This window comes from Solanum stenotomum, chromosome 2 (assembly GCF_019186545.1).
Source record: "Solanum stenotomum isolate F172 chromosome 2, ASM1918654v1, whole genome shotgun sequence".
Classification (NCBI taxonomy): domain Eukaryota; kingdom Viridiplantae; phylum Streptophyta; class Magnoliopsida; order Solanales; family Solanaceae; genus Solanum; species Solanum stenotomum.
The window spans coordinates 19,433,282-19,452,369 of NC_064283.1; the positions used below are offsets into that span (position 1 = coordinate 19,433,282).

Genomic DNA, 19,088 nt, shown 5'->3' on the forward strand with positions numbered 1-19,088 from the left:
TTCTTTTTTATAAAAGACAAAAAAATTAAAACACCTTATGTAATTTCCTGAATTAAAAGTACTTTAATCTCTTTGGTATATTATTTGAATTATAAAAAGAAAAAACCAACAATTGTTCAAAACTTTATAATAGTGTGACAAGATTAAGCACAGTGTAGGGATAAAAAAGACAATGAATCATCTCCCAAGTTGCAGTTAGCAATTATATACAATTATTTGCCCACACATTAATTTGGTCCCCATTTTTCATTGATTCTTGAATTGAACCAAACCATAGTTTGGTAGAATAAAGTTGTGGCCAAAGCTTAATACAACTATGTATCGTTTGGTTGGTGAACAAGAATAATAATTTGAAGAAGATTGGATCGGATTATTTATGTGGTTTAATCGAGATTTATGTAAATAAAATAAGTAATATATATTTAGTATTTAATAAAAAGGAGGAAAACAGCGGGTAGGACTATTGTACCACTTTAGACCCTAAGTAGGCGTTTGAACATAAAATGAAATCAACATTTGGATACGAGATGAAATTCCAAATATTCCAAATTTTAAAAAAAAACTAGATTTAAGAATTTCATATCATGATTTTATATCTTATCAAATATAAAAATTGACCAACAAGTTTATATTTGTAAAAAAATTATCATTTTATATCTACATTTTTTTGCGAGTCTATCAAAAGAATGAGGAAATATTCACGAAATATGAACATGATGATATAGTTACTAGTGATATTGACCAACAAACGACTCAAAAAATATAGTACATTGTAACTCATGCTTAATTATACTTTTTTATTGAACGAACTAGAGTTCGATTAATAAATATTATTGTATTTTTTTTAGAATAACTTTGTAATAGTGTATTATCATTTCGCTACGAATTTTTGCTTATTTAGTAAGCTTGTATAAAGAATTAGGGTAATTTTTTATAAGCTTGGTAAGCTTATTTGGTAATTCTTTCAATAATTTTCACAAATATGGGGTTTTTATGTTTTTTATGAGAAAAAATACAACTTAAAAATTTAAATTGTCTGTCCAAATAAAACTTCAACTTCATCTCATGACATAACCAAACGGGACCTAAGAATGATACTTTTCTCTCTATCCAAAACAAAAGACACCCATTTAAAGAAGATTCAACTACCAAATATTGGGAACAATATTTAAAAAAAGGTATGATCATAGACTGTGATTTTATATGATGTAGTTAATTTGTTTATATGTGACTACACTATCACTAATGAAATAAATTTAATGATTGTGCAAATTGTGTGTTTTATTCGATTGGTATCAGAATCTAAGATTTTATCTTTTTCCTAGTCATACATTTTGTTGAAAGTACAGTCGCAATCGCTCCTACCAAGGGACATTGGAATGGAATCAGATAGGCAAAACTTGTGGTTACGTTGATGCTAGATATATTTGATCCACACAAAGTTTGATCTCAAACAACTTACATGTTCATATGTGGGGATATTGTCGTATCTTAGCTTGACAATCTACAAAACAGTCTATTAAGTATGGCTACCTCATCATATAATATCAAGATAATAGCTATTTATGAAGCAAGTCGGGAATATGTGTGGTTGAGGTCAATAATACATCTCATTCGAGAAAAAAATGTGTTTCAAAATATGACAAAATGCTCACATTTAATATGAAGATAACGCACATGCATAGTCCAATTAAGTGGGGATTCAGAAAAAAAGAGATAGAACACAATTACACAACCGATATTTTTCTTTACACATGATCTCCAAAAGAAAGTTGATATCAACTTGCAACTAATTCGTTTAAGTTAATATGACTGATTTATTCACCAAAACTCTATCAAATGTAACTTTCAAGAAGATGATGTACAAGGTTGAGATGCGAAAATTTAAGTTTCTGAATTGATTTTATTAGGGGGTATTAATACGAGTTGTACTCTTGTACCCTTACAAGATTTTGTCCCACCGAATTTTCCTTCTAAATTTTTTAATGAGACAATCAAAATATAAATTATTAGATATGTGTACGCTTTTTCCTTCACTAAACTTTTTTCTATTAAATTTTTAGTGAGACACATTTTTATCATACAAACAAGCAAGAAAGAATGTTATAAATATTTTATAGAGCAATTTTCACATATAGCAAACACAAAATTCATATTTGTATGTTATAGCAAAGTTTGCATACTTGCGCTCCATAACAAACATAAATATGTATATTTCGCTATACATAAACAAAAGAAAGCAGTTGTATAATCTGCTTTGGTATACATAAACAAAAAGATCAATTGTATAAAGTGAGAGAGGTGAGTGAGCGATCAAGATCTGGGAGAGTGGCGAGCGATATCTGGGAGAGGGGAACGAAAATATATGTATATATACAATTTTCACGCATTTTATACATTTTCGTTTTTGTATAAAGTGAGAGAGCGAGATCTGGGAGAGTGGCGAGCGAGATCTGGGAGAGGGGAGAGAGGAGAAAGAAAATATATGTATATATACAATTTTCATGCATTTTATACATTTTCGTTTTTGTATAAAGTGAGAGAGCGAGATCTGGGAGAGTGGCGAGCGAGATCTGGGAGAGGGGAGAGAGGAGAAAGAAAATATATGTATATATACAATTTTCATGCATTTTATACATTTTCGTTTTTGTATAAAGTGAGAGAGCGAGATCTGGGAGAGTGGCGAGCGAGATCTGGGAGAGGGGAGAGAGGAGAACGAAAATATATGTATATATACAATTTTCTCTCGCTTTATACAAACACAAACGCATTTTATACAATTTACGTTTTTTGTATAAAGTGAGAGAGCGAGATCTGGGAGAGTTGCGAGCGAGATATGGGAGAGGGGAGAGAGGGGAACTAAAATATATGTATATTTACAATTTTCTCTCGTTTTATACAAACACAAACGCACTTTATACACTTGCGTTTATATAAAAAAAGAGAGAGGCGAGGGAGAGAACGAGAGTGGCGAGAGAGATTCACCAGGAGAAAGGTGAAATAGCAACAGTTTGCTATGAAGTACAATTAAATCAAACTATATTTATAGCATTTAGTTTGAATTAATAGTTTGTTATTATATACAATTTTCCCTATTTTATATCTTATAGTGAATGTTAGTTTGTTTCTTTAAACAAAAGTTAGGGTCTGTATTTATAATGATAAAAAAATTGTTTATTTTTTTAATTTTATTTGAAAATCAATATATGATCATTAATTTTTTTTAATTCAATTTGAAATTGTATTTTAATTTTAAAATAATTTATACCAACATATTTTCAATTCATTTTGACTTTTGTAAAAGTTATATTTAAATATGAACACTATATCATTATATATATATATAAAAAATATAATCAAATACTATTTAATTCTCAACCCTCACTCCATACCTTTCAAATAAAATGAAAAAATATTTGGATTCTATTGCCAAACACCTCCTAATAGAATCATTTATGTCATTTTCTCAATAAATTTTTGTGAGCTGTTACTATGCACGTGCCATACTTTACCATAACACAAAGGGCCCCACAATCCACAATTTCAAATCTCTAAAACCCAAACTTTGCTCTTTTTATTTAAATTTGAAATTTGCTTTTAAGATAAAGTAAACTCAAAGAGTTCCCATTTTCGAAAAAACTCTACTCTTTCAGCTAAAATGGAGAGAGCAACACCTGTACGGAAGCCTAACACCTCTGCCGCCGATCTGCTCACCTGGTCGGAAGCTCCGCCGGCGAACAACTCAGCTGCTGCCTCCGGCAATGCATCTCGCTCCGGCGCTCGTTCTCATCAGGTGAGCTATATTGTGAGTTGTGTTTAGTACTTTTATGATTTGTTTAGTGTTTAATTTATTTGTTTTGTGTATTGTTGTAGCCTTCTGATGGAATTAGTAAGGTGTTGTTTGGAGGTCAAATTACTGAAGAGGAAGCTGAGAGCTTGAACAAACGGTATGTATGTGATCTGAAAAGATAAATGATTTTTTCAATTTGATTAATTTATCTTACATTTTGCTTGGAATTTAATGATTTTTTCTTGTAAAAATGTATGTAGAGTGTTTTTCTAATATGTGATTTGTTGTGATGCTTGATGTTTAGATTACAAATTTCAGATCTTCACCTGAATTGTCCAAAATTTTCTATTTTGTTTTTGAAGCTTCTATAATTTCTTAGATCTGGTAATGCAATTTGTTTTTTTTTTTCCTTTTTGCTATTTTGGTGTGTTTGGTAGGAAGGAAAATGTTTTCACTCGTTTGCTGGAGTTTGGTAAATATTGTCTCAAAGAGCATTTATGTATAAAAGGAGGACAGAAAAGATCTGAGCATATATACTATGACACTGGACCCCTGTCCCAACATAGACACGATCTAAACCCTGACTCTGAACCCAACAACCAATCCCAGTCATGACCTGGGACCCGTTGTTGACTCGATAACTAACCCCGACCCTGATTCAAATTGAGATTGGAGACAAGACCCTGAGGACTGACCCCATCTGGGTCAAGGTTGCTCTTGACTTGGGATTCCAGGTTGGGGTGGGGTCTCGGGTATGGATTCTGAGTCGGGTCAAGTGTTTGGTCTTAGGTCGAGGTCCTAAGTCTTTTTCGGGGTTGGAATCAAGTCTTGGGTTGAGGTCTTGAGTATAGGGAGTTGTGTCCTTGGTTGGGAGTCAGGTCTCAGGTCTAGGTTGGAGAGAGAGTTCTGAAAAGTATTTTTCTTACTTTGTGTAAAAAGTCATTTTCATTAAATTGAAGGAAAGTAAATTCGTTTGGAAAACATTTAAGCAAATTAAACATAAAATTAAATTTTATATAAATTGAAAAATGTTTTCCTTCGACCAAACACGCCCTTAACGTTCTTGTTATAGTCTGTTGCATTTCCTTGTTGAGCTGCTCTGGGATTTGGTTTACACGTATGATAACGTGGAGAAATAAGCTTATTACGTGTATTATATATTTTGGTTCTAGCTAGTGTTTGTTGAAAAGGTCTCTAGTTATTTCTTGTGGGAATTTGAAGTTAGATATGCTGCTGTTGATGTCATACGGGTTGTAGTGTTTACCCTCATTTTTGGTTTTTCATTTCATACTTAATACAGATTTTGCATTATAATTGTCTCTCAAATATATACTGGTTTTTTTTTACATTATCAGTAGTAATGTAAAAAATATTTAATCCCCTTATTTAGTAGTAGTTCACTTACGCAGAAACATCATTTGATACTGTTGCTCTAATAGCATGTTTTCTGTTGACAACGGCTCCATAAGACTTGAGCTACAGTACTATTTGTTCATTTCAATCTACTGCTCTAGATGTTTATCAAATGAATAGCACATGTGAAATCTATTGATGAGTATATCAACTAAAATGGTTTCACTAATAAGTGATGAAAGTAACATTCTTTTCTATAGATCAATTTCGTTTGATTCTGTTTAAGGTTTATAAAGAAACTGTGATTGACGTCATTAAAGTGTTAAAATGGAAACATTTCTTGGTGAAAAGTGCATCTTAGACTTCTTTTTGTTAAAATCATATTGATTCTCCTCTTTTTTTTTTTTTTCTTTTTTGAGTTTCTTGAAGCCGGACTGTCATATTTATTATCACTCCCTTCCACATTCCAATTCCAAAGACTATAAATCAGACTTTATTTTGTGATATGTAAGAGTTACATGGCTGCTACTAATATTTTTGGTAGACTGGTAAAAATATGCACCTACTCTGCATTCTGCATGTTAGGTATCCTGATGTCCATGTCCTTTCTTTCGATTCTTTGCTTATCATGATTTAGTATTCAGAGACCTGTGGTGAAATACTGTCGCGGAGTTTCGACCAATGGAAGTAATCCCATTAATTTAAGAAACTGAAGACATGCTATTTTCTTATATGGTCACCCGAAACGTTGCAGCCATTGTAGAAAATTAGCTCTATACTATATACGTTCTTGCTTTTAGACAGGGGCGCAAATTTAGCTGATGTGAAATGTTAAGCATGCAAGTTAAGTGAAGCTTCTCTATCAAAAGACTCAGAAAGTTGAGAGGTTCCAATGTTTGGACATGTGGAATACATTTTTTGGGTTTTAACTGGTACTTTTCATTGAAATCGAGAGGTTCCAATGTTTGGAAAAGAAAAGAAATAGTCCAGTGACCTTAATGGTTTTGAAGTAAATGTTCTCTGGTCCTAATGCTGCTTGAAACATGCTGTCTCCAGGAAACCATGTTCAGGGTACAAACTGAAGGAGATGAATGGCAGCAAAATCTTTTCTGCTGATGGTGAAGATGATGCATCTGAATCAGGAGCTGTTAATGGTAACTTCAACAACAGGACATCTGTCCGCATTGTTCAGGTACTATTTATTTCATTATACAGTAAAATTATGTTTTACAGGACTTGCTGTGTGAGCAAGCTACATAATCAGGAAACTAGTAAAATGGCAACTTCGTCGTCTAAAGTTTTGTAATTCTTGTAGCAAGCTGCAAATGGGATAAGCCAGATATCATTCAGTACTGAAGAAAGGATCTCTCCAAAGAAACCTATCACACTTACAGAAGTGGCAAAACAGAGAGAGTTGAGTGGAACACTAGAAAGTGATTCAGATGGCAACATGAAGAAGCAGCTGTCAGATGCAAAGAGCAAGGAACTAAGTGGAAATGACATATTTGGCCCTCCTGCGGAAATTCCTCCTAGATCTTTGGCTGCTGCCCGATCCATAGAGTCAAAAGAAAGCAAAGACATGGGCGAACCTGCTCCACGAGTTGTACGTACGTCTGTCAAGGTTTCTAATGTGAGTTGAGTACTAGACTTGTTTTCTTATTCTTATTTCTATCTACAGACTTGTTATGTGTTCTCATGTGGCTGTGCTATTTTGTAGCCTGCTGGTGGTCAAAGCAATATTTTGTTTGGTGATGAACCTGTTGTCAACACAGTAAAGAAAATACACAACCAGAAGTTTGCAGAGTTGACCGGAAATGACATTTTCAAGGGAGATATTCCTCCTGGGTCTGCAGAAAAGCCACTGAGCAGAGCAAAGCTAAGAGAAATGAGTGGAAATGATATTTTTTCTGATGGAAAAGTTGAATCCAGAGATTATTTTGGTGGCGTTCGTAAACCACCAGGCGGGGAAAGCAGCATCGCGCTGGTTTAGATAAATGCCATCAAACTGCTTTTATTTTGTTTGACCTGTAGTGTTCCTGCAACATTTCACTTCTAATGTTCATGGGATTTAGAACTGAGGGTTGTAGATCATATGAGTTTAACCATGTTGTACGGACTTCTAAACTATAATTTACATCAACTTGGAGGATTTGCCTAACATAGTATTTTAAAGACATTGGTTGTTATGTTTGTATTAATTAATGTGGTATAGCACATCACACATAAAACTGGTCTCTATGGATGTATGGCCAAAAATGGGAGTGTGGAACCTAAATAAAAAAGATAAAATTGACCAAAATAAACCACTATTCTAGTAAGTGATTAAAATAGGCTTAGTATAAAAAAAATTGTTTTATCCAATATTCCAAACATTTTCCATTAGTTTCTAATATAAAACGGAACAATTTTTTATACTTTGTAAAGTAATTTTTCTTACACTTTATAAAGTGGTGGAAGAAAATCTTACATGTGTGTCAGGAGATATTAGAATTGAAATCCAAATGCCATGGCTAAAAAATTCTTCGAGTTAAAGCTTAGTAACTTTTGATATTGAGCTTTTTTTGTATTAGCAATGGTAAAACACTTTTTTTGCAATATCAATTCTTAAAAATCTTTCAGGGGCTTGCTCTTCCTCAAAAAGATTTTTTTTTAGGGGCATAGGTAAATTCACAGGTCAATTATGTATTGTCATTGTGTGTCCATTTAATGTGGTACGTTGCAAGGATAGAGTGTTCTGAATTTTAACAAATAGCAAATGGAAATATTCAGTTCTCTCTCTGCATCTTATCTATCTATAAGTCACTGAACATTTCTTTATTTTTTTATAAGGTAAAGTAATTTACCTAATGAAGAGAGGCCTAACAGTGTAATTCCTTTTGTTTCTTTCAAATTAAAGACATTTTTTTTCTAACTCAATATTTAGTAATTGAATGCACATTGTATAAGACTTGTTGAAATTTTGAACAAATTACGACATCATTTCAAAGTAATGAGTATAAGATGAAAAGAAATATCTAATTTATATAATTTGTAGGGTCAGATTGTTGTGTTATCGAGTTGTGCTAATACAAAAAGAAGCTCAATGTTGAAAATTACTAAGCTTTAACTCGAAGAATTTTTTAGCCATGTCATTTCGATTTCAATTCTAATATCTCCTGACACACATGTAAGATTTTCTTTCACTTTATAAAGTGTAAGATTTTCTTCTACTTTATAAAGTGTAAGAAAAACTTACACTTTACAAAGTGCAAAAAAATATTTCGTTTTATATTAAAATATAGACGTTAAGAGACTAACGGAAAACGTTTGAAATATCGGATAAAACGAAAAAAAAATTCACACTAAGCTTATTTTAATTACTTACTAGAATAGTGACTTATTTTGGTCAATTTTATCTTTTTGTGGCTTATTTTGATTCTGGACTCCAAAAATGGTCCTGTTTAGGTGGATAAATGATATGGCAACACGTCACAATCCAATTAGGAGGCACTAAATGAGCATCCCGAAGATCGAACCAAGAAACGTAGTTCAGCCTAGAAGGCCTTCGGAATCAATGTCGTCTTGATTTACTTTCCACGTCAGCACTCTGGCGAAAATTTAGGGATCAATAAAATAAAATAACAACACCCACATTCTAAAGTTATTCCAAATTTTGATGATCTAATAAACTATGGTATCTAACGGGGGCCTGATCCATGAGAACACTAAGGGGTCGTTTGGTGTGAAGGATAGTACCAAATAGTCCCGGGATTAAATTNAGTGGTTGGTGCACGTCTACAGAGGACAATACTCTCAGCCAATGGCATTGCTCTAAGGTATTTGTCCATCCTATAATAGTCTCCTCACAAATGACATAACCTCAGTTTTTGCATTGGAAGGATTACTCAGCATAAGTCATTATCTTAAGAAATATTTCTCACACAACAACAAGGGACCCGATAGAGTTATCTTTCGTTCTTAGTTGTTATTTGAGATTATATTTCTATGCTTATTCACTGTAAGATCTATATCTGTGTTATAAAGAAATTAGATCAGTTCAAGTCTTTCTTCATTCATTATGAGTTGTAGCTAGAGTTAGCTATGTCGGTGTCTTGAAGCAGTTGGTGTAGTGGGCAATAGAGATATTGTTGTCTTTAGTAACAGGGTTGTAGAAGGGATTAAGAGTTTAATTCTTAGGTTACAAGAGTTTGTAATCTGAATCTTAGCTCTTTGAAGTTAATGGAGTCATGTTGAAATCCTGTGAAACAGGTCGTGGTTTTTTCCTCCCTTGAGCAAGGGGTTTCCAGGTAAACTCGTGTTACTTATTTTAAGCTTTTACTTTACGCATAGTTCTTGCTGAGTCAAGAAACCTGGTCCATTGACTTGTAGTGGACACATATATTTCATTACATGTAGCATAGTGTATAATGATGCCACACATTACACTTGACTACAAAAGCTGCTACTTAGCTAGTAATCTCCTTCTCATCAATTATGTTCCCATTTGCAGTTAGTTGACTGAATTTGGCTTGAGCAAGAATAAAAGAGCAGAATTTTATGATTGAAAAGTAATTGTAAGCGAGAGAGGGAGAGGAATTGTATAATAAAAGCTTATGTGATTGTGGTCGCTCCGAAGTTGGAGCTATGCTTATTTAGCAGGCAAAACCAGTAGAAGTCCGAAAGGAGAAGTGAAGGAAAAAACAAAACACAACTCAACTCCTGAGTGTTTTTAGTTCATATAACGCAAAACCAAACTCTGAGAGTACACACCATACATCATAAAAGCAAATTCAAACTTCAGAAAATAAGTAAAGAGTTTTTATTATCTTAAGGTTTCAGCACATGTAATTCAAGCATCTCCGTGCCCAATCAAAGCCAGAAGCATTTTTTCATAGTCTCCTGAAGTGTCTGCAGCAATTGCACGGTCCAATGTAACACTGTTCCTCCTATGGTACTCTTCTTTGATACGCTCCATGTCAACTTCAGCCCGAGTGGCGACAACTCTAGTAAGATCCCATTCGTCTGTGCCCAGCCTCTTGATAGCCAATCGAAGAACTTTCTCAAAGTATTTCTCTGGGGTTTTCAAGCATTCTATTGCTGCTCTGAGTAATTTCAGGTACTCATCATCATCATCAGCTTCCAGATCCTGCATCGTTCACATAGTACAATGAACAGTTATATTTGGGATGAGGTGCAAAGAAAGAATCAACACAAAGATATTGAAGCAATGATTCAAAATAGCAGGCAGTACTAGTTAAGAGCTTCTTTCTCTAGAGTAATATGAAATCTTGTATAGAATTTCAAAGACGGAATAGCAAATACATCCTTTTCAAACAATGGCAAGTATGTTTTTCTAATGTTTGAGTCTGACCTTGATGATTTCATGGCCATGGTGATCATTGTAGTGGTTGAACGTTGCACTCAGCTGTGCTTTACTCCTAGTAGAAATAATTCGGATGATCTCCTCGTCATTGTAAGCCTTGTCAGAGATCTTCTCATGCAGTATATTTGCTTCCTTTCTTGCCAATGTCATGTTCACCTCATCTCCCACATATCTGTATGCAGTTATAAGAGGAACCAAAAGCTGTTCGGGAATTAGTTTACTACAATATAACCAGCTTAACGACAGTTATTGCAATATTTAGTTGCATGTATTCTCAGTATTCATTGGAACAAAGACAGACAACATAAAAATATAACTTCAAGGTGAGTATCTAACTATTTACACTGCTATGTCAGAGACTGTAATCCTTAAACCTTTTCTTTTATTTTTTCCGGACACAGTAAACCATAACCCCAGTTTCCCCTGGCTCAAGAGCCCAACAGTGATCCTTTTCCACTTCGCTCCCTTGGTGAGGTGAAGCCCCAACATTATGGCTGGAGGTGGATGGTTGTAACTGAGGCTATCCATCCCTGGTCACCCTTAATCATTCATCTTAAGCACCCCAAAGGTGGCAAATAGGTGTAAGTGCAACAGCTTACATGGCAGAAAGAATCATCCTTAAGAAATCACAGTAAGCAAAAAGAAGAGTTAATGAGCTTTACTAGGCAAAAGGATAAAGAATGAGCTTTACTAGAATAACTAAATAGTCAAACTAATAAAGAAGCCCCAAAAATTGTCCATAGACTCATGGTAGAGCCTCATTTCATCCAAATTCTCTGCTAGTCATTTCAGAATCGTCTATACATTTAAAGAAAACAGCAAAGTGGCAGACTCTTTAGCAAACTTCGGCTGACTATAGGTTTTTCTCTACAGCTGATCTAATTACAAAGTTGACTAGCACTAGAATAACAATGAATTAAATGTGGCACTGTAGATCTTATATGCGAAGTACCTTACGGAAATCCCCACTTGTGTGATAAGCAACATCTTCTTCAAGTGATTTCTTGTATCGAGTATGGTAGGCCTGCCTCGCCTTAAAAAGATCATCAGAAGACCTGGTACAAGCAATTTCCATGATAACCCAATTGCTAGCAGTCAGACGTTTGGTAGCTTCATTAACCAAGTAGGCGTCGCGCTCAGCAGGACTCAAAGTCCAGAGAAGCACTACACGCTGCAATGTCATATGAATCAAAACTATATATTAGTCAAAGCAATCCTTGGCTAATGTTACTTGTGATTAACCATGTAGATATGGACCAGACAAATCTAAGAAATTATAAATGAACAAAAAGAAAAACATTCAATACACCACAATGATTGATAAAACGGGGTACTCCAAAACAATTTGGAACAAGAATGGAAAATTGAGGGTAATTAACCTGAAAATCACTTGTCAGTTCAGAATCCAAGTCCTTGAGAAGATCCTCTCCATAAGCAGCAGCATAAGAATCTCGGATTAACTTGCGTTGTGCTGCATTCCTATGTGCCAGAATCTGAATAATAAGTTCCTCATTTGTACCCCATCCTGCAAACGTTTAACCATGAGTCTTCTGTGGAAAACAAAATTCACCTTCCCTTTTGCAAGCCCAAACAACAACAGCAAACCCGATGTAGTCCCATAGTTAAGGTCTGAGGAGGAACCTTACCCCTACCTCATGGAGGTAGAGAGGCTGTTTCCAAAACACCCTCGGCTCAAGTAACACACAACAGAGTAAGAGGACATCGAAAATTATAGGGAAAGCATAACCAGAGCATTCAAAAAATAAGAGCAATAACAATAAACAACTAATGTGATAACAGCAGCACGGTAAATAACGAGCAACAAAAATTGTAAGACAGACAACTATGAGAAAATGCTACTACTACTTGTATGAATGGGGAAATAGGTACAATGAAACAAAACTACCACCAAGCCTATCCCCTTGGAAACGAGACAACATTCAACTACCTACTAACCTTCTACCCTAATCCTTAACCTCCATAACCTTCAATCTAGAATCATATCATCGGAAAGTTGAAGTTGCGTCATGTTTTGTCTAATCAACACCCCCCCCCCCCCGACACTTTTTTGGTTTTCCTCTACTACCCTTCCTAAAACCCACCACGGCCAACCTCTGACATTTTCCCTAGGTCTTTGTGCACCTCCAGACTCCTCTTCACATATTATGTCTAAACCATCTCAGTCTCACTTTCCTCAAGTTGTCCATCACGGAAGCCACTCCCACGTTATGTTGGATAGCTTCATTCTTAATCTTTATCTCTCCTACATATCCAATCCACCTCAAAGTCCTCATTTTCGCCACTCGTATCTTTTGAACATGAGAATTCTTAACTAACCAACACTCCGCCCCATACATCATAATCAGCCTAACCACGACGGAGAAATCAAAATAAGCAATGTCTAATGAGCTCTTCCAAAAACAAAAACAAAAAAAATCAACCTCTTTTAACCAACCAAATAATTGGAGTAAATCTTTTTTGTCAACAAATTAATAATCTAGACCAATCATATGCTTGGGAAATGCCTACACAGAATCATAAAGAAAAATGTCTTCTACATATGCCTACCGTCAAAGATCACTAATTTCCTCCAATTATGAATCAAATAGAAAATCACACAGCATTTTCCCTAACCGAGGCGGATTCAAGATTTAGAGTCAGTAGGTACACTCATTATCTAGGTACATTTTGAAACAATTTTGGAATAAATCCTTCAGATCACAAAAACCCCATCAAGAACAAGAACTAAACTAGGAAAAAACAGTAAGGAAAAGTAAAAATCAACTGATCATTCAAGAAAATAGCAAATACAAATATAAAAAATAAATCTTGCACTAAAATCAGTCATACAAAATCCATCCAAAGGGGATCTGAAAATCCATCCAAACAATTCAAGAAAAAAAAAGGGGAACCTTTAAAAGCTTTTTTGAGTTGCTCAGCATCTTCATAAGGATCTGGAACTGATGCTGGAACTTTAAGACTAGACATTTTTTTTTCTTTCTTGAGAATGTATTGTGTGTTCTTGAATTATTTATGAGTCAAAACTATAGTATATGTACAATTTCAATAATATACGTGGGGACATAAAATGTGGATTCAGACATTTTTTGCGATCGCAAAAGTCATTGGGATACACGTTTTTTATTATTTTTGTAACTGAACATGACTTTTATGACTACGCTATTGCAACGCCACTGCCTGCCACGTACCCAAATTTTGGCTTGTAATGGCGGAGAGTATTAGGACTTTGGAGGATTAGGTAACATGTAACCTCACCAACTATGTAAATTATTACTCCCTTCCTCCGTCTATCTTCACTTGTCTATTATACTAAAACTAATTATCCAGTAATATTTGTTAAGTTTAAAAAATTAAAAGATAAATTATCATTTTGTGTTTATTTTATCTTTACTATTATATACTATTCAATATCCAATACAATTTTCAAAACATTAAATTTAACGTATTCAAAGAGTCGATTACAGTAAAACCTCACTAAATTAATATAGTTGGGAACATGAAATATTATATTTTATAGAGGTATATTGAATCGATAAATTAATATTTAATAATTAAAAGAATGTTTTGAGATAATGTTCAGAGGTCCCGAGTTTGGAGGAAATTGTAGATATCATTTGATTTGAAAAAAAAATGTTGGTGATAAAGTTGAAGATGATACAATATTTTTGAAACCAGTGACACGTAAGGTAACACTTATCACATTTTGAACTCTTTGCAATTTTATGGTGCAATTCAAAAAGACAACACCGAAATATTAGGATACAATAAGAAAAGTTAGAGATGAGCTTCAATTAGATTTACATTTTAAGAAAAAAAACAAAAACAATAGAATCATATTTCACTAAATTATCATAAATATATTTTGTAATTTTAAAGAATTATTAATTTATAATATTAATGGATCATATATTTATATAGGGATCTTCTGAAAATATATTATCTTATCGAAATGAGTATTTTTTTCATTAGCCCAAATCGGGACCGGAGAAAAATATTATTTTAGAGAGATTATTAATTTATCGAATATTAATTTAGTGAGGTTTTCTGTATTTACTATTTCTTATTGTGTTTGTGTCACGTCAATAAATGATAACTATTGATGGATAAAGGGAGTAAATAATATTTTCCTAATCTTTCTTCCAAAAACATAAATAAGGTAATGATATATATATTAATTAACATAGCTTATATGCTTAGTAAAGTCCCATTTAATAATTTTATTTTTTATTTATATATATACTAAATTTTATATTTTATTTTACGTTTTTGTATTATTATTTTATTTATTATTTTGCAGAATTAGAAAAAGAAATGTAACAATAATATTTTTGTAAGATTAAGGAAAAAATAACAGTTAAAGATTTCATTCCTTAAAAAAAATGTATAATATTGATTGAAAAATTGAATATAAACATATTAATTTAATAAAAATAAAAATTTAATTTATTTTTTTGTAATAGATGTTTGAATTAGTTACTCTCTATAAAATAATCTTAATATAAAAGTACATTAATAATTTGATTCTCAAAAGCATTTTAAAAAAAAAAGATTAGTCAAACACAATTTGTTTATTTAAAACACTTTTCAAATGAATTAGCCCAATACATATTGGTTTATTTCAAAACACTTTTCTGAAAAGTTATTTTTAAAAAATATTTTTAAAAATAAATAATTTTTAGCGATAATGTTAAACACGCTCTAATATTCATTCCAATAGTTTTTTTTAACCCTTTATTACTCTTGCACTCTCTCTCCCTACCTCATTTAAAAAAAATAAAATTAATGTATATTAAATGCGGTATTTATTTGGAATATAAATGCTTCAGTTTTTTTTGGTATATATTGACCAAACAAGCCAATAAAAATTGCGCATTTGTACAGTTTTTCCAAAAAATTGTTTCACTTTCAATAGTATTTGGTCTTTTAGCCTTTTCAATTATGATCTTTTAATTTTCGATGTTTTTAAACATCTTTTTTACAAAAATTAAAATTCTTTATCTGAACCTGTATCGCCTAATTAGCACTTCACAAAATAAGAAATTTCTACTTACCTTAAATTGAAGCTCTTAGCGTAAATTTATGAAAATCTCTTCTGTAATGTTTTCAAATGGTCAAAAACCGTTCAAATACATAATTCTCATAAAAATATGAATTCAATAACACAAAATTTGTTATATTTATTTTTGACTTGGGTAGAAAGCTGATAATAAAATAAACTTGCATATCAAATTTTAAACAATGAATTTTTATTCGATCCCAAATCAAGATTTTATTCTACAAATTTTAAGACTATATTTTCTTAATTCAGCATAATTTCTACATATTTCTATCCTAAAAATTTGTTTAAAAATATATAAAAATCTCATGAGAAAAGACAAAGATATTTACCTTAATGTTTTGGGATGAAAATTCAATTTTTTCTCCTCTCCTTTTTTTCCTTTTTCTTTCCCCACTTTTTTTCATTATCTGCATAACTTTTTCATTTTGCTACGTCGTGCTTCTATTTTTTTTCAAAAGCAAATTTGTTTGCTCCTTTTTTTTTTTTTTATCCTCTTTGGGATTTACCCATTTCTTCAATTCCTTTTCTTTGTGTTAAAGATTAAATAACTCTTATTTTAATTCAAGAATAGTGTCACTCATTCTCATATATGAGAGAAATTTAAATGGAAAAAATGATAAAATCATAAAACGTTTTGGAGGGTCGTTACATCTATCATTACTAAATACATGTTTTATCCTTAAACTTAATGAGAAAGAAAGTACCTTAATTGTCGAAAAATCAAGGATATTTGCTCCGCATGTCAGACTCAACCTCCCAAGCGGCTTTTTCTGATGGACAATATTTCCATTGCACCTTCATGGATGTGATAACCCTGAATCTCAACCTCTTAACTTGTCTATCCGGAATATCCATAGCTTTTATTCAAATGTCAAATTTTGGTTCAACTGCACAGAGTCTCAATATTTAATCACATAAGAATCATCGCTACAATATTTCTTTAACATCGAAACATGAAATACCGAATGAACACATGATAAGTGTGGTGACATAACTAGCTCATAAGTCACTTTCTCAATATGTCGAAGTACCTCAAACGGAACAATGAATTTAGGACTTTCCCTTCTTCCCAAACCTCATAACACCCTTCATAAGTGATACTTTCAACAAAATCTCTTCTCCAATTATCCATCTTTAAACTGTGGAGGATATATCCATGTACCTAAACCTATGAGTTATGATAGACCTACCAACTGAGGCATAACAATGACTGAAAAAGGCATACTCCCGAGTCATGTGCAGGTGGCTGACTTGGTTAGAACTCAAAAATTCTAAACCATGTCTATATTAAAAATTAAGATGCACCCATATTTTCAATGCAATTTATGAAATAACTACAATGGAAAAATCATACGCGCGCCAATGTAAATCTACTTTCATAGACCTCTAATTAGTTTACAATACAAATTTGTCTATTTTGTCAAACAAGACTCGGGCAGGCAGGGGTGTAAAAAATGAGGCAAACGTTTAATTTATCTAGAATTTTAAGGGTACAGCTCAAGACAATCTCAATTCATTTAAGTCTTAGTGTCTATTTGACAATATTGCTACTAAAAATAATTTATTTTTAGAAGCATTTTTTTAAAATGACTTTTTAGAAAAGTATAAAATAATAATATATAAACGTAAAATAAAATATTAAATTTATTATATAAAATTAAAAAATAAAATTCTTAAATGAAATTTAACAAAACTTATGAGATATGCTATTAATCAATAAGAGATATATTGATAAATATGTATATATGAAAGAGATATTTTAGTCTTGCGAAAAATATTTTTTTGTTTCTGCTTCTGCTTTTTTTAAAAAAGCAAAATTTTTTAACTTCTTCCCAACAACAGAAAAATTGCTTTTGCTTCTATTTAAAAAACACTTTTACTGATTTGCCAAACACCTAATTTGTCAACAAAAGTGTTTTTTTTTTCTCAAAATAAATGCTTCTGGCCTCCCAACAGTAATGTCACAACAAACTCTTAATTCATTTTAAGAGAATCCTCAATTGAGACTAGTGCCGCCAAAATGAGCCCATATTTTGGTAACCCCTCCAATCCGCCCATATTTAATGGGTTAGGTGAGTGACTTTTTAGATGGATAAATTATGGGTTTATACCCATATTTAACCCATAGAAATATGGGTATTCATGGGTAAAATATGGGTTAGGCAAATGAGTTAAGCTTTCAACTTTTATTCACTCAAAATTCCTGATATCACCAAAAGTGTTGTAACTTCTCTTCTTTTTTTTGTTCTAATTATTCTTCCCTATGATTGAAAAGATAAAGTCTTTGACCCTCCAAAAAAATATATACTATATTACATGTGCATTTATTTTGTTATTATAATTATATTTTTTTATTTGATTAATTTTATATTGAATAACAAATAATAGTGTAAAGTAAGCAAATTATGTATTAGTTTTGATATTGCGTAAAGTTCCTTAAGCACATTTTACTCCTAAAGTGCAAATATTCATTTACTTTGAAATTAATTTTTTTTTTCCTTGTTATTACATAAATTTATTTTATACTGAAAAGTTATAGATTTTTTTTTTTTGACTATGATGATACAATAAAAATAAATAGAGTATTTTAAATATTTTTCATCTAAAAAAGACTAAAATATTTTATCCATGTTAATTCTAAAGTAAAGTACTATTTACTCATGAAAATATAGATAAATATGGGTAAACTTGTATTCTACCCAACCCATTTTTACCCATATGAAATATGGACGAGTTGAATTATTACTCATTTTATGTTGACCCATTTTCAACCCACCCAAATTTTACCCAATTCAGCCATTTACCACCACTAATTGAGCCCAATATAATCTCCAATTTCAATACTCTTTATTTGCATCAATGTGATGTATGTTCCTATAAATTACTATATATTTTGTATTTTTTAGGATTTATATATCCATTTGTAACTTTATTTTTAAACTCCTTGAGTTGAAATTCAAATTGTGGTTATAAAAGTTAAATAACAATATGTTAAAAATTATTGAGAGGTAAAATTGGATGGGTCATGATCCAACCCGATATTTAGCCCATTTGAGCCCAAAGTAAACTTGGGTGGGTCAAGAACCCAATTTCTGTATCAATCCATTTTAATATCTCCAATTTCAACCTAACCCGCCCATTTGACACCCCTAGTCTTAGATATGAAGAAAATTCTATTAGAAACGTCACTTCAAATGGGTCCTACAATGTGCGATTCGAATTTAGTTAAAGCTCTAATGCGGTACCAGATGAGAAATCAAAAAGAAAAACATAAAATGAACTATTCAAATTTAGTTAAAGCTCTAATGTGGGCACCAAACACGGGATGAGAAATGAAAAAGAAAAACTTAAAATGAAGTGCAATTTGGAGACACAAAAGTAAAATAAAAAACATCGACTTCACTGGGGATCGAACCCAGAATCTCTGGTTTCGTAGACCAGCGCCTTATCCATTGGGCCATGAAGTCTCTATGTTTGAATCTGTTAATAATTTATTAATATAA

The 19,088-nt window shown here is 32.2% G+C and overlaps 2 protein-coding genes and 1 non-coding gene across 3 annotated transcripts; 1 reads left to right on the plus strand and 2 right to left on the minus strand.

Annotated features, from left to right (window-relative positions):
* The first annotated feature begins 3,595 nt into the window (after nucleotides 1-3,595).
* Nucleotides 3,596-7,341, plus strand: LOC125856554 (uncharacterized). Its single transcript, XM_049536122.1, has 5 exons — nucleotides 3,596-3,793; nucleotides 3,874-3,947; nucleotides 6,200-6,335; nucleotides 6,459-6,773; nucleotides 6,861-7,341. Exons 1-5 carry the CDS (start codon nucleotides 3,659-3,661, stop codon nucleotides 7,131-7,133), a joined length of 933 nt encoding a protein of 310 aa, XP_049392079.1. The 5' UTR covers nucleotides 3,596-3,658; the 3' UTR covers nucleotides 7,134-7,341.
* Nucleotides 7,342-9,825: 2,484 nt separating this feature from the next.
* Nucleotides 9,826-13,652, minus strand: LOC125855006 (annexin D2-like). The gene is made up of 5 exons (XM_049534634.1): nucleotides 13,418-13,652; nucleotides 11,885-12,030; nucleotides 11,458-11,676; nucleotides 10,494-10,706; nucleotides 9,826-10,268 (listed from the first exon to the last, which is right to left on the minus strand). The coding sequence occupies exons 1-5, from the start codon at nucleotides 13,491-13,493 to the stop codon at nucleotides 9,972-9,974; spliced, it is 951 nt and encodes a 316-aa protein (XP_049390591.1). The 5' UTR covers nucleotides 13,494-13,652; the 3' UTR covers nucleotides 9,826-9,971.
* Nucleotides 13,653-18,979: 5,327 nt separating this feature from the next.
* On the minus strand, nucleotides 18,980-19,052 carry TRNAR-ACG (transfer RNA arginine (anticodon ACG)). Its single transcript has one exon. It is a non-coding gene; the product is annotated as a tRNA-Arg (tRNA).
* Nucleotides 19,053-19,088: the final 36 nt, after the last annotated feature.